This window comes from Vitis vinifera, chromosome 15, assembly GCF_030704535.1.
Source record: "Vitis vinifera cultivar Pinot Noir 40024 chromosome 15, ASM3070453v1".
Lineage (NCBI taxonomy): Eukaryota > Viridiplantae > Streptophyta > Magnoliopsida > Vitales > Vitaceae > Vitis > Vitis vinifera.
The window spans coordinates 12166475-12179906 of NC_081819.1; the positions used below are offsets into that span (position 1 = coordinate 12166475).

General features: G+C 38.1%; 1 protein-coding gene across 1 annotated transcript; it reads right to left on the minus strand.

The window, feature by feature from the left end:
* Positions 1-8304: 8304 nt before the first annotated feature.
* LOC109124036 (retrovirus-related Pol polyprotein from transposon RE1) lies at positions 8305-9852 on the minus strand. The gene has a single exon (XM_019225539.1). It carries the CDS (start codon positions 9850-9852, stop codon positions 8305-8307), a length of 1548 nt encoding a protein of 515 aa, XP_019081084.1.
* Positions 9853-13432: the final 3580 nt, after the last annotated feature.

Genomic DNA, 13432 nt, shown 5'->3' on the forward strand with positions numbered 1-13432 from the left:
AAGGGGCAACAAATATACAATTATTAATTTAGGGGATCACATATGTGAGATATAAAATTATTATTTTTTTCCAAAAGGAGACATATTGATATATTTTCCTATTTAGGGAGAAGATATATGTTATATAGTTAATGTTTATGGGGAAGAGATATATTCCATTATGATTGGTTTTTTTCCTTATTATTAGGGATGACAATAAGGCGGGTTTGGGATAAGTCATCCTATCCTAACTCTGTTCCATTTATTTATACTTACTCTCATCCCCACCTAAAAAAATTTAAATGGGACGGGCGAGTAGGACAATTATACGAAATTCTTATGCTCATCCTACTTGTCCATTTTTTTTCAATTTCTTTTAATTTTTTCAATTTTTTGTTTTGAAATTTAAATTTTATTAAAAGTAAATATGACTTATAAATTTAAAAATATTAGAAATATTTGTAATTTATTTTTATGAAAAGTCATTTTATTTATGTTAAAAAACAAAAACAAAAAATCAACTAAAATAATTTTTATTTAAAATTATATATAATCAAGGCAAGGCGAGACATGACAAAGTCATACTCGAATCCGTCCTCAATCCATATTAGGTTTTTAAAAACTTTCAAACCTATTTCAAACTCATTTATCTTTATTTCAAACCTTTCTTATTAGGGGCGGGGTAGGAAAGATATAAAAAAAAAAAACTCGTTTATCTTTATCCCAATTGCTTTGTATTTCTTTCTATAAGTTAATATTTATTTTCAATTACGTTTTTTTTTATGAAATTTTAAAATATTATAATTATTTTTTTAATTTTTTCAAATGTTAATATTTATTGTTCACCAAATGATATCATTTAAAAAATTCATATTTTGAGAAATTTTTTAATGTTTCAGTAAAAAGAGAAAAAAATAATGGAACTTTTTTGCATTGAAGGCTTATGTATACCATAGAGGGATAATTTTTAAAAGTATGTAATATTTCAAAAGTTAAATTACTTTTTATGTAATATTTTAAAGGATATATATATATATGTATATATAACTTTTTCAAAGGTTATGTTTGATTTCTAGAAAATTTAGGGAAAAGAAAATAGAAAGTAGAAATAAAAAATAAAAAAATAAAAATGAAGGAAAATACAAATAGGTTTAAAATTAATAAATTATTTTTATATGATACTTTAAATCCATGTCATTTATTTTATTTATTTCATATAAAAATTAAATAATTTTAAAATATAAATTTTTTAAACTAATTTTAAATTATATTTGATTTTCTTTTATAATTTTAAAACCAAGCATTTTTTTTTTTTCTTTCCCAAACAAACATAACCTAAACAAATCAATTCTCTTGCTTTTCCATATCACAAGCATTGATAACTCTTGCCAACATAAACTGTCACTCGTGAATTCTCCATAAATTTTCCTCTTACATATTTTCAACAATATGACAGCAAGCTTTTTAGCATGCAGGTTTCTAGGGTAGCTGCTATAACTGAGGCCCACTTTCTGTGCCATGGATTAATTACAAATTAAACTACGAGCAGAGAAATATGTAAATTAATTAATATTTTCTAGCACCCTAAATGGTTGACAGGGTAGGATTAATCTCTTTCTATTATTATTCTCGCCTGCTTTTCAATTGTTTGTTGATTCATTAATATTGCACAAGTGATGTACCAACTGCCTAATTAATGATGAATCATTTATCAGATCAGGACCATGCTGTTCACATAATGATATACATATATGTAGTCTCCTGCCAGTTCTTTCTCAGATGGGAGTAATGACATGTTTTGTAATTGATAAATAAATTGAAAAATCGATTGTCCAATAGGGTAACACCCAAAGGTAGATGTATTTCAAAGATGTTAATATAAGAGTTGTTATTTTTAATTCAATTAGACCTTTGAGAATAATTTAATCCTTTTTAACTCAGTTAGTCCCTCTAAGAAATTAGGAATGATTAGAAGTCAACCGATGCAAATGAGACAAGAGGTTTTTTACTTGGAAAACCCCCACACTAACTATGAAGATAAAAAATCATATGATTTGAGACCTTAAATCTAAAATTCACTATACAAGATCGGGATACACAGTTTTACCCAGAAAACGCAACCTAAGACTTACTCTTCAACATCCATATCATGATCCATGTTCACAACGCAACACCTTAAGTGCTCCAATAAATTCACCTTAGTCTTTGAGGGGATTCTAATAACCCAAAATTCATTAAATGAATTGTCGAGAACTTTTGGGAATGGTAAGGCAAATTAGGGTTTTTCTCAAGGGGAGCATCCATCCTTAAAACACACTTAGGTAGGATATATATAAGCCCAAGAACCTAGAGGTCTGAAATATAATTTTCTTAAAAAATTAATATCTCAATTTTTTAAAAATTAATATCTCAATTTTTTAAAAATTAATCAAGACATTTTAACTCATTAATTTTAAAACTTCCAATCCGACCTCATCTTATAAAAAAACTAACTTACTATAAACCTTCCATTTTGTCCCCTTAGTACATGTCTTATATGTTCTTTCAGTACACTATAGTAGTTCCCTAGTGACCCATTACTACTCACACAGCTTACCTTTTAAGCCACCTTGGAGACTTCGGTCAAGGGACTTATCTAACCTCTCATTGTGACCCTTGGTAGCCTTAAGGTAGATCTAGGATTTTTCCATTTTTTTTTTCTTTTTAGGATGGCTCATTTAGGTACATTTTTAGGACACTTGGCACTTTTTCGATCACTCTAGGTTACTTAGGCACCTTTTTTATCACCCTAGGTCTCATATAGGCACTTTTCTTATCACCCTTTAGGTCACTTAGGCACTTTTATGATCACCTTAGGTCACTTAAGACGCTTTTTATTTATCACCTTAGCTCACTTAGATCACCCTAGGTCACTTAGGCACCTTTCTAATCACTCTAAGTCACTATGATATTTTTCCAATCACCCTAGGTCACTTAGGCACATTTTCAATCACCCTAGGTCACTTAGACACTTTTCCGATCACCCTAGGTCACTTAGACACCTTTATAATCACCCTAGGTTACTTATGTACATTTTTTTTTTATCACCCTAGGTCACTTAGGCATATCTAGGTACACTTTTCTTTAGACACCCCTAGACCCACCTAAGCCCATTTAGGCATCACCCTAGCCCTAGGCCCATTTAGAGCACACCCAGACCAATTTAGGCACACCCAACCCATTAGGAACCACCCTAGGCCCATTTTGATACCCTCAAGCCCATTTAGGCACCACCCTGCCCACCTAAGCACACTTGGCCCACTTAGGTCCATCTAGGCTCACTTAGGTTCATTTAGGCCCACTTAGATTCACCCAGGCCCACCTAAAGACACCTTACCCTTTAGGCAAATCTAAACCCACTTAGGTTCACCTAGGCCTACCTTAAGCACACTTAGGTCACCTTTTAGGCATTCTTTGCATGACTTGAATTGCTTACATGATTGCATAGCTTGAATGATGCATTATTATTATTATTATTATTTACTTATTTATTTTATTCATTTAATTTGTTTATTTATTTTTTAATTTTCTAAAACACCTTTGTATTCATTCATTAAGTCTAATTTTCTTTATGCTTTTGTAGGGTAACTCACCAAAGGAATCATCACTGGAGAGAAAAATGAAGGTTGAAAATGTGTTTTGAGAAGGATATAGAGAGCTTGAGTCTTTGGGGAAAGGAAGGATGTTCAATTCGAGAGAGAAAAGGAAGATTGAAAACGTGTACTGGCAAGGATATTCAGGCGTGTGAGTCTTTTGGAAATAGAGGATATTCAGTCAGAAAAAGAAAAAGAACTTTTCATGTGTGGTTATGGATGACAGCTGAGCTTATGTAGCTGAGAAGGAAATATACAGAAGAGAAAAAGGAGAGTTGTTTCTCATTATCTCAAGATTACATTGGCACAAGTATTTATAGGCTAAGTAAGGTGGTTAGTTAAGGTGGGTTTGGAGAGGTTACACGGTTGCTCAGTTACAACTGTATGAGAGACAGTTAGGGTAGAATCTGTTTGGTTATCATCCCCCTTCAAGCTCAGAGGCGGGTAGGTGACTGTGAGCTTGCTACGGAGGTTACAAAATTGTGTAATAGGAAGGTGCTTTGTGAAAATATCGGCAAGCTGATCACCGGAGGGAACATAGCAGATTTGAAGTTCTTGCCGTAACACATTTTCTCTGATGAAATGTAAATCTAATTCGATATGTTTGGAACGGGAGTGAAAGACCGGATTAGCAGCAAGATGAGCTGCACTTTGGTTGTCACACCATAATATAGGTGGAGAAGTAGGCAAGCAGAGCTCTTGAAATAGGAATGAATCCACACCAACTCAGCCGTGAGGGAGACCAACCCTCTGTATTCGGATTCAGCGCTGCTTTTGGAGACAAGACGTTGTTTAGAGGAGGACCAGAAGATGAGATTCGAGCCTAGGAATACACAGTAGCCGCTGGTGCTTCGACGATCATCTGGACAAGATGCCCAGTCAGCATCACTGTATCCTTGAAGCTCCATGGAAGCAGCAGGTTGGAAGTGAAGACCAAGATGGATGGTGCCCTTTAAATACCGTAGAATTCTTTTAACAGCCATCCAATGAACATCAGAAGGCTTGGCCATGAATTGGCAATCTTTGTTCACGGCGAAAGCAATGTCGGGCCTGGTGAGGGTGACATATTGTAAGGCTCCCACGGTACGACGATATTCTGATGGATCCGATAGAGAAACACCATCAGATTGAGAAAGGGTACGACCGAGACGGCCTGGAGTGGGAGCTGGTTTTGAAGTCTCCATCTGAGTGCGTTTGAGAAGATCATCAATATATTTATGTTGAGTAAGATGCAAGACGGAGCCAAGTTGGTGAGCTTGAATACCCAAAAAACATGGCAAAGGTCCAAGATCCCGAAGTGCAAACTTAGCGCTGAGGTAGGAGATGAAGTGAGAAACCAACGTGGGACTACTACCAGTGACCAAGATATCATCCACGTATACAAGTAGAATGAGAATATCAGATGCAGTGTGAAAGATGAAGAGAGAAGTGTCTGCACGAGAAGATTGAAAACCATAGTCAAGCAAGGCAATCCGAAGCTTCTGAAACCAAGCTCTAGGGGCTTGTTTGAGGCCATACAACGCTTTGTGTAATTTGCAAACATATGTAGGATAGGTGGGGTTGACAAAACCCTGAGGCTAAGTCATAAAAACCTCTTCTTCAAGATCTCCATTAAGGAAAGCATTCTCCACATCCAATTGACGAACCGACCATTGAAAAGAGATTGCCAAAGCAAGAATAAGTCGAATGGTGCAAGGCTTCACAACTGGACTGAATGTGTCAAAGTAGTCTATCCCTGGAGTTTGGGTGAAACCCTGGGCAACCAAACGAGCTTTGTGTCTGTCAATGGATCCATCAGGGCGATATTTGAGCTTGTAGATCCAACGGCAGCCAACAATGTGAGCAGAAGAAGGTGGAGGAACTAAACTCCAAGTGTTGTTGCGAAGAAGAGCTTGATATTCACGATTCATGGCCTGAACCCAAGAGTCATTTTTAGAGGCCTGACTGTAAGTGCGAAGTTCTGTTGTGTACTGCACAATAAAGCTTCGTTTCTTATGAATGCCAGATTTTGCTCGGGTCACCATGGGGTGAGTGTTGAGAGGTAAAGGATGTGGTGAAGGGGCAGTTGGAGAGGAAGTGGCAAAGGGGACCAGAATTAGTGGAGGGATAGAATCGGAAGTGATGATAGGGGAGGACACAGCTGGTGATGAAGGAGCAGACAAGCTGGGTGAATTGATTAAGGCAGGTGTAGAAGAAGGGAGGTGTGGAGGGGGTGAAGGTGGAGGAGATGAAGACTGAAATGGAAAAGAGGATTCATGGAAGATCACATTTCTGGAAATGTAGATACGACTAGTGGAGACATCAAGACATAAGTAACCTTTATGAGCTGGTGCATATCCAAGAAAGAATGTCTGACGGAAAGCCAAAGACACCCAGGACTTTCACTCCGTTAGGCATAATTCTCAGCCGCGCCTTGAAAAAGCTTCAGAAGCATGGTGTACTCACGCCTCTTCCCACATCTCCGCCACCAGATCCTCTTCCTCCTAGGTACAAAGCCAATGCCTACTGCAAGTACCATCAGACAAATGGCCAAAATACTGACCGGTGTTTAAGGGTGTTTAAGACATCCAAGACCTTATTGATTCAGGGAAAATTGAGCCACCAAGGGCAAATCAACCGTCCCAATGTAACTACCAATCCTCTACCCGATCTACGACCACCCTCCTCCTACCAATATAAACATGATCGAGCCGACATTGTCGAGTTGGGATCCGTCCCTCCAACTCACGCCAACCGGAGAAAGGGGGGAAACTTATGGTAGAGACATGACTGGAATCCGGGAGACTTACGAGATGGAGCCCCCACCTCGAGTTCACATGCTCCAGTGGGATTCTTTCTACGACAATCTCCCAACCCCTGAACAACCCCTCCAATTACTCCCTGAAAGCCCAGCAAGTGATGAATCCTTTACCCTCGCTCATATTCCTCAACCCTTTGATTTGATGAAAGCCCTAGTTGCTCGGACCCTACAGACCTAAAACCCCTCCCCGCATCTTTGTGGATGGACTCTGACGAGCTGGATCAATACGACACCAATGATGATATGGATTTTGTCATACATGAGGAGGCCCAACACATGACCCGTGGGGGAAAAGTCTTTTAGCCTGCACATCTGAAATCTGATAACCCAACGGCCGAGACTGAGGCCCAAAAGGAATCCCAGGTGACGGAAGAAGATAATGAAGTAATTAAGCAATTGAAGAAGACTCAGGCGAACATTTCCATATGGGGCTTGCTCATGGCATCTAAGAGCCATCGTGATCCTGTCCTTAGAATGCAGGGTCAAATATTCCTTTGCTGTAAGTTCATCTTTAGATATAATTATCTTAATTAAATCAGGTGTAAGCTGATATATGTTTTCCTTCCTAGCCTTCTGCTTTCAGACTAAAAGCTTTTTTGAATCTCCCTTCCCTATTAGCTGACAACAAACTATCCGCTACTGTTGCTAAAGCAGTTGGTTCGTTCGGTTGGTGCTGTCAGATGGTGCAGCTAGCGCTAGGGTTAGGAAGGCAAGGAGTTAGTTCACAGCGTCGAAGTTTGAAAGCAGAAGGCGTGGGCTACTATATGATCGTACACGACTAAAGCTAGCTCATCAAGTTGTTTCACTCGAGATATAATATAGCTTTCCAAGCGGACTGAAGAAGACCCACCTATTGTATTGGTTGAGTCGGAGACACTTTCACTAAGTAAGGCGGCTAGCTAATCCACGGAAAGTAAGGAGGAGGTTAGGTTGGTCGTAGATCTTAAGCAGGCTGATCGTAGATCAGGGTGGTCGTAGATCACGGGCCTACAAAGAAATTTTTTAAAACCACTACCAACAGACAGAACAAACAGCAAGAACAAAATGCACTGAGAAAGAGACTCTTTATGCCACCTAGCATAGTACATTAAAGGATCCGCTTCACCCGTATCTCTCTCAAAAGCCTCTCCTGATAGATGATAACTTAGTCAAGTTGATCTCGTCTTTTACCGATTTACATGTTGTTGATAATAAGGGTCGATACCTCTTATCGCTCAAAGCTGGCATTCCTTATATTCCTTTCATATCTGATATTCTATTTGATATAATTATGGACGATATTGATCAAACTATTGAAGAACGATTGCCTAAACTTAAATATGCACGCTTTCAAAATGAGATACAAGCAGTTGAGCGATAACAGAGTTTATGTTGTGTATAAGGACGTAAGGATGGGAAACACAGGCAACCGAAGACTCGGAGATGATGATAGTTGGGAAGTTTATGAAAAAGGGCTTGAATGGGAGACTAAAAATGGAGAAGTTTGGCTGGTAGAAGATTAATAAGATACACTGCTGTTTGAAAAGCATATGTCCAATATTTGGAGGGTAAGAAACTTTGAGCCATAAGAGCGAGACCGGTTTCAACAAGATGGCGAATTTTCCTCTCTACTCTTCCATTTTGCTGGGGTGTATGAGGACATGAAAACTGATGGAGAATACCATGACCTTCAAGGTAAGGTTTGAAGGCCAAGAATTCTCCACCATTGTCAGACTGAATGCATTTAATGGTGGTATGTAACTGGTTTTCTACCATCTTGCGGAAGGTAATAAAAGAGTGGAGAGCCTGGTCCTTGGTGGAAAGGAAATAAATCCAAGTATGCCTGGAATAGTCATCAATGAAAATAAGAAAGTAGCGGGCTCCTGTTATAGAGATAGAAGGAGTAGGTCCCCACTAGTCAGTGTGAATGAGGGCTAAGGGGTGAGAGGCATGAGAAGATGACAAAGAATGAGGTAAGGAATGAGACTTAGCCAATGGACAAATGATACATGGATCAATTTTATTAATCTGTAACGTAACAGAAGGATTACAAGAGGCTAAAGCCTTAGAAAGAATAGGAGCTGCTGGGTGTCCAAGACAGGAATGCCAAATTGCACCATCAGAAAAGGAGCTTGTGGTCACAAACGCACGAGGAGGAGATGAGGAGGAGAACTCATACAGACCGTCCCTAAGCCAGCCCTTGAGAAGAATCTTCTTGGTGACCTGATCCTTGACAAAGAAATAAGAGAAATGAAACTCAAAGAAAACAGCATTATCCATGCAGAATTTGGAGACACTGATGAGATTGGTGGAAAGATGAGGTACATGAAGAACTTGATTTAAGGAAAAGGTCTTGGAAGGAAAGAAAAAGGACTTGGTACCTGTGTGAAGAATGGGTAACGAATTGCCATCACCAATTGTGACTTGATTAGTACCTGAATATGGCTGAACACAAGAGAGAGTTTGAACAGAATGACTAAGGTGGTGAGTTGCACCAGTGTCAAAGAACCAAGAATCTTGATGATTTGGTGCGGCAGCAAGCATGGAATGAGAAAAAGAAGCCTGTGCAGGTGGAACACTATTGTTGCCTTGATAGTTGATGTCAAAACGGTGATAGCATTTGATAACCGTATGACCGAACTTGCCACACAATTGGCATTGAGGATGTGTAGATAGATGATGTGGTTTGTTATGAGCAGAGGGTATTGGGTGATGGTTTCTTGGTTGCTGAGGGTGGAATCTTGTTGGAGGTCTGTTAGAAGAAGATGAGACTTGGTGCTGAGGTCTTGACGGATGATGATAATGACGGGGTTGATGAGGTCTGGATGGTTGTCTGGATGGAATAGAAGGCATATGGGCAGAGGCAAAAGGAAGATCTGTAGGGGACGAATGCTGGAGATGTAATCTTTGCTCATGGGTAAGAAGAATGTTGTGGACGGAATGGAGAGAGAGGTCATCTTCACGAGCGGTCAAGGAGGCTACAATAGAATTGTAGTCAGGACCTAGGCCTCCAAGAAGTTGAAGAATGTGATCTCTGTCCTTAACCGGTTCCCCCACAGCAGCAAGATTATCAGAAATGGTCTTCATTTTGAGAATGTAATCTAGCATAGAATCACCACCCTTCTTTGTGGTCTGAAATTCAAGGCGAAGCTGCATAATTCGAGCCTTGGACGAAGCAGAAAAAATCTTGTGTAAAGCCATCCAAGCTTCATGGGAAGTCTGAAACCCAACAATTTGACCCATAATATCTGGGTTTAAGGTAGAATACATCCAACTAAGAACCATGCGATCAAAACGGCGCCATTGCACAAAATCAGGATTGAGATCCCCTGTAGGTAACTCCTTGGGTGGGCAAGATTTAGTGCCTTCGATATACTCTTCAAAGCCATTAGCATAAACTACATTTTCCATCTGAGTTTTCCAGAGAATGTAATTGTTACGGTCAAGTTTGATGGGGCCCATGGTTGAGGGAGAGCAAAGAGGCTGAGTTGTGGGTTGAAGGAGAAGATAACTGGTGTTCAGAAGACTGAGTGGATGACGGCATCTCTGTAAAAAAAAATAAAAAAAATCAGGAAGACAAGGGAGGCTCTGATACCATGACAGCTGAGCTTATGCAGCTGAGAAGGAAATATACAGAAGAGAAAAAGGAGAGTTGTTTCTCATTATCTCAAGATTACATTGGCACAAGTATTTATAGGCTAAGTAAGGTGGTTAGTTAAGGTGGGTTTGGAGAGGTTACACGGTTGCTCAATTACAACTGTATGAGAGGCAGTTAGGGTAGAATCTGTTTGGTTATCAATGGAAGGGAAATATTCAGCGGGTCAAGGATAAATTCAAGGTGGTTTGAAGAGGAGAGGACGTGTGGGAGGAGAAAGCAGGAGTTTTAGAGAAAGGTTCAAAACACCTCTTGGTGGAGATTCAACGGTTTTCGAAGGAGATCTCCTCTCCATTGGGCACAAAACACACAGCTGCATCCATTAGGAAGGGGGGACATCTTTCCTCCAAAGCATTCGGCACGTGCCTTTGAGGAATTCTCCATAGGTAGTTGCATCTCGGGGAGGAAGGGCCACACACACCACGCTCCGAAGACACCACAATTCACATAGTCCACCTTTGAAGGGGCACGCACATAGTGGGCGCATGCCTTGAGGACAAAAGCCGCATGATTTGGCAAAGGAATAGCCGTCTAGTCTGCTTCGAAATGCTGCCACTTTGAGGATCCACCACGCACAGCCTACAGAGCACATAGCACGCATATAGGGAGAAAGATCCAAGCCGCCATTCATGCTATAGGGCACGCCCCATGGGACTCTCCTTGAAGCGGCACCATTTTATAAGGCAATCTTCAACACGCACCGAGCCCAACCACAAGAGGACGATCAGAATTTTATCAAAGAGAGGATGATCAGTTTTTTCAAAGAGAGGACGATCAGAATTTTTTTAGAGTGGACAAAGATAAGAATTTTTTGAGAGGAGGACAATTACAATTTTTTAGAGTGGAAGACGATCAGAATTTTTCAGAGGGATCATAATCAGAATTTTTCTGGAGTGGACGCACTACCAGAATTGGAGGAACCAACACACCATCGACAACCTCTCTCCATCTTCACGCACAATCATTATTAATTAAGTTTCTGCAGCAACGGACAACACAATTGCCAATTCTTTAAGGTATGAGATTGTTTTTTTAATTTTTTTAATTTTTTATTATTATTGATATGCTATAAGACATTCCAAAGTTCATTGATATTAGTTGTTGCAGAGTGGCCATGGAATACCATATAGGAACTATATTGTAATATATATCAAGCAACAGTGTAGTTAGATCATGAATTATACTGTGTTATTATTCAATGGGATTATTATATTTTAGATCCGAAGCGACTATTTATTTGTTATTTATTTAAAGTGTTTGTAATTTGTTGGAGTTTGATCCCATGGCATAAGAAATTCTATTTTATTCCTTTCCAAATTTATCTGAACATGAAAATAAAAGAAATAATTTTAAACATTCATTTTGGAATTTAAAAGAAGAAAAATAGTATATCCGTTTAATTTATTTTTTATTTTTTATTTAATTAGTTATTTTAAAGTTATTAGTCGGATTCTTAATTGATTGATCTAAACTTAGATTTTTTTTTAAATATTTGTTTCAAATAATTCTTAGTGATGGTTAAAAAGTTGGATTATATATATATATATATATATATATATATATTTGTTTTGGATAATTTTGATGATAGTGAAAAGTTAGAATTTTGGATTCTTAGTTTTGGAGAATTTTGGATGATAGTGGAAAAGTTAGAATTTGTAAATTTTAGTTTCAGATGATTCTTGATGGTAGTTTAAAAGTCAGAATTTATTTTAGTATTAGTGTGTTTTTAGTTGGAAGTGTCATAATTTCATTTGGCATAGTTTTATTCCACCTTTTAGTTTAGATGTTAGTTAGTTGATCTCACACTATTATCTTCGTGTTCTAGGCTTGTTAACTTTAATTCGAGATTCTTCACATTTCATATTATAGTTTTTTTTAGAGTTTTAGTAATTAAATTAGTCTAATAGATTCCATGATATTTATCTAAATAAAATAAATAAATAGAAATATAAAGAAAGGAGAACAGAGAGGCTAAGGCTAACTAACTTACATTCTTTCTTCTTCATATAGATAGATATAGACCCTGAAATAAAAAAAATCGGAAGGAAGATTTAGAGATTCAAGGTTGTTAAACAATATTCATCGAGGGCAACAACAAACGCGGTTTGACTCGGGGCTTCCCTTTCATTACTTCTTTCACGACGAGGGAACCGCGTCCGCATCAGTCGAAGTAAGTGGTGGAAAAGTAAGGAAGGAGGCATTCGAAAGGCCGACCACTATATCATAGGCATTCTGGTGGGAAGGCCGACCACTACACGGACTCTATCTTCTTCCCTATTTCGACTATTCGATACATAGAGAATAATGACAGGTACAGTTGAACCAATTGATCACTCCGATCATCCCGTTTCTAAATTAGAATTCGTCTATGATTAAGAGTCTAGGTGGTGTTGAAGCTAGCTCATTCATGCTTGGCCCCCAATTACATTGCCTTTTTCTATCTTTCTGGTTGAAAAATAAAGTTGTGTATCCAGGCTGACAAGTCGTGGAACAGGTCCTTGTGGTGGGGGGCGAGCAAAAGAAAGCGGGCTTGTGTTGGAAAATGACTTATTTAAAAAATGATTGTTTTTAAAAAAAGAATCCTTATGTCTTGTTGAAATGTAATGACAATATACATCTTTTTTTGGGACGGAGGCATGCGTGCTAAAAAAAAACATCAACTTGGAAGCGCCATAATAAAGAAAAAGAAAGAATACGCCAGCAGAGGACCCTGCTCGAAATCCTTTTTTCAGAGCCCATACTCCCCGGGGTCAGGAACGAAAGCTTTCTTATGTGGGCAGAGACCTCAGGATCGACCATAACTGAAGGATCCTCTGGTTCAACATTCTATCTCTCTGGGTGCTCTTACAATCTAAGACATTTGTTTTCATTCCCCCGGTGGGTGGATTGTCTGGGCCAGCCGATATCCTTGAACTAGAGGAGCAGTACGAGCTACTAATAGGCTTACTACAAAAGAATGGCTATTTGAGATCCTTTTTCCATGCCCAAGTACTCTGACCCATGAGACTAGTTCATATGTTGAATTCATTTTTTTCCATTCTTGATTAGATCCTATCTTAGTTTACTTGCTTTTGGAATTTTTGTTATTATTTTGTCAGTTCCATAATGCTTAGTTTGTATGTTGAGTTCATTTTGTTTTCTTTCTGATCAAATCTACCTTAGTTTATTTGTTTGTTTTATTGGAATTTTAGTTATTATTTTGATTGATCCCATGATATTTAATTTATAGTTTGAGTTCATTAATAGTCATTTTAATTGAATCCAATTTATTTTCTTTAGAAATTTAGTTAATTTGAATAAAATGATTGTTTTGATTGAATTCTATCTATTTGTTTTATAAATTTGGTTGATTCATATCTCGAGTTCATTAACATTTATTTTGATTGA

Bases quoted from the DNA above. Each gene is read 5' to 3' on its own strand.
- LOC109124036 (XM_019225539.1), bottom strand. From the start codon at position 9,852: ATGGGCCCCATCAAACTTGACCGTAACAATTACATTCTCTGGAAAACT.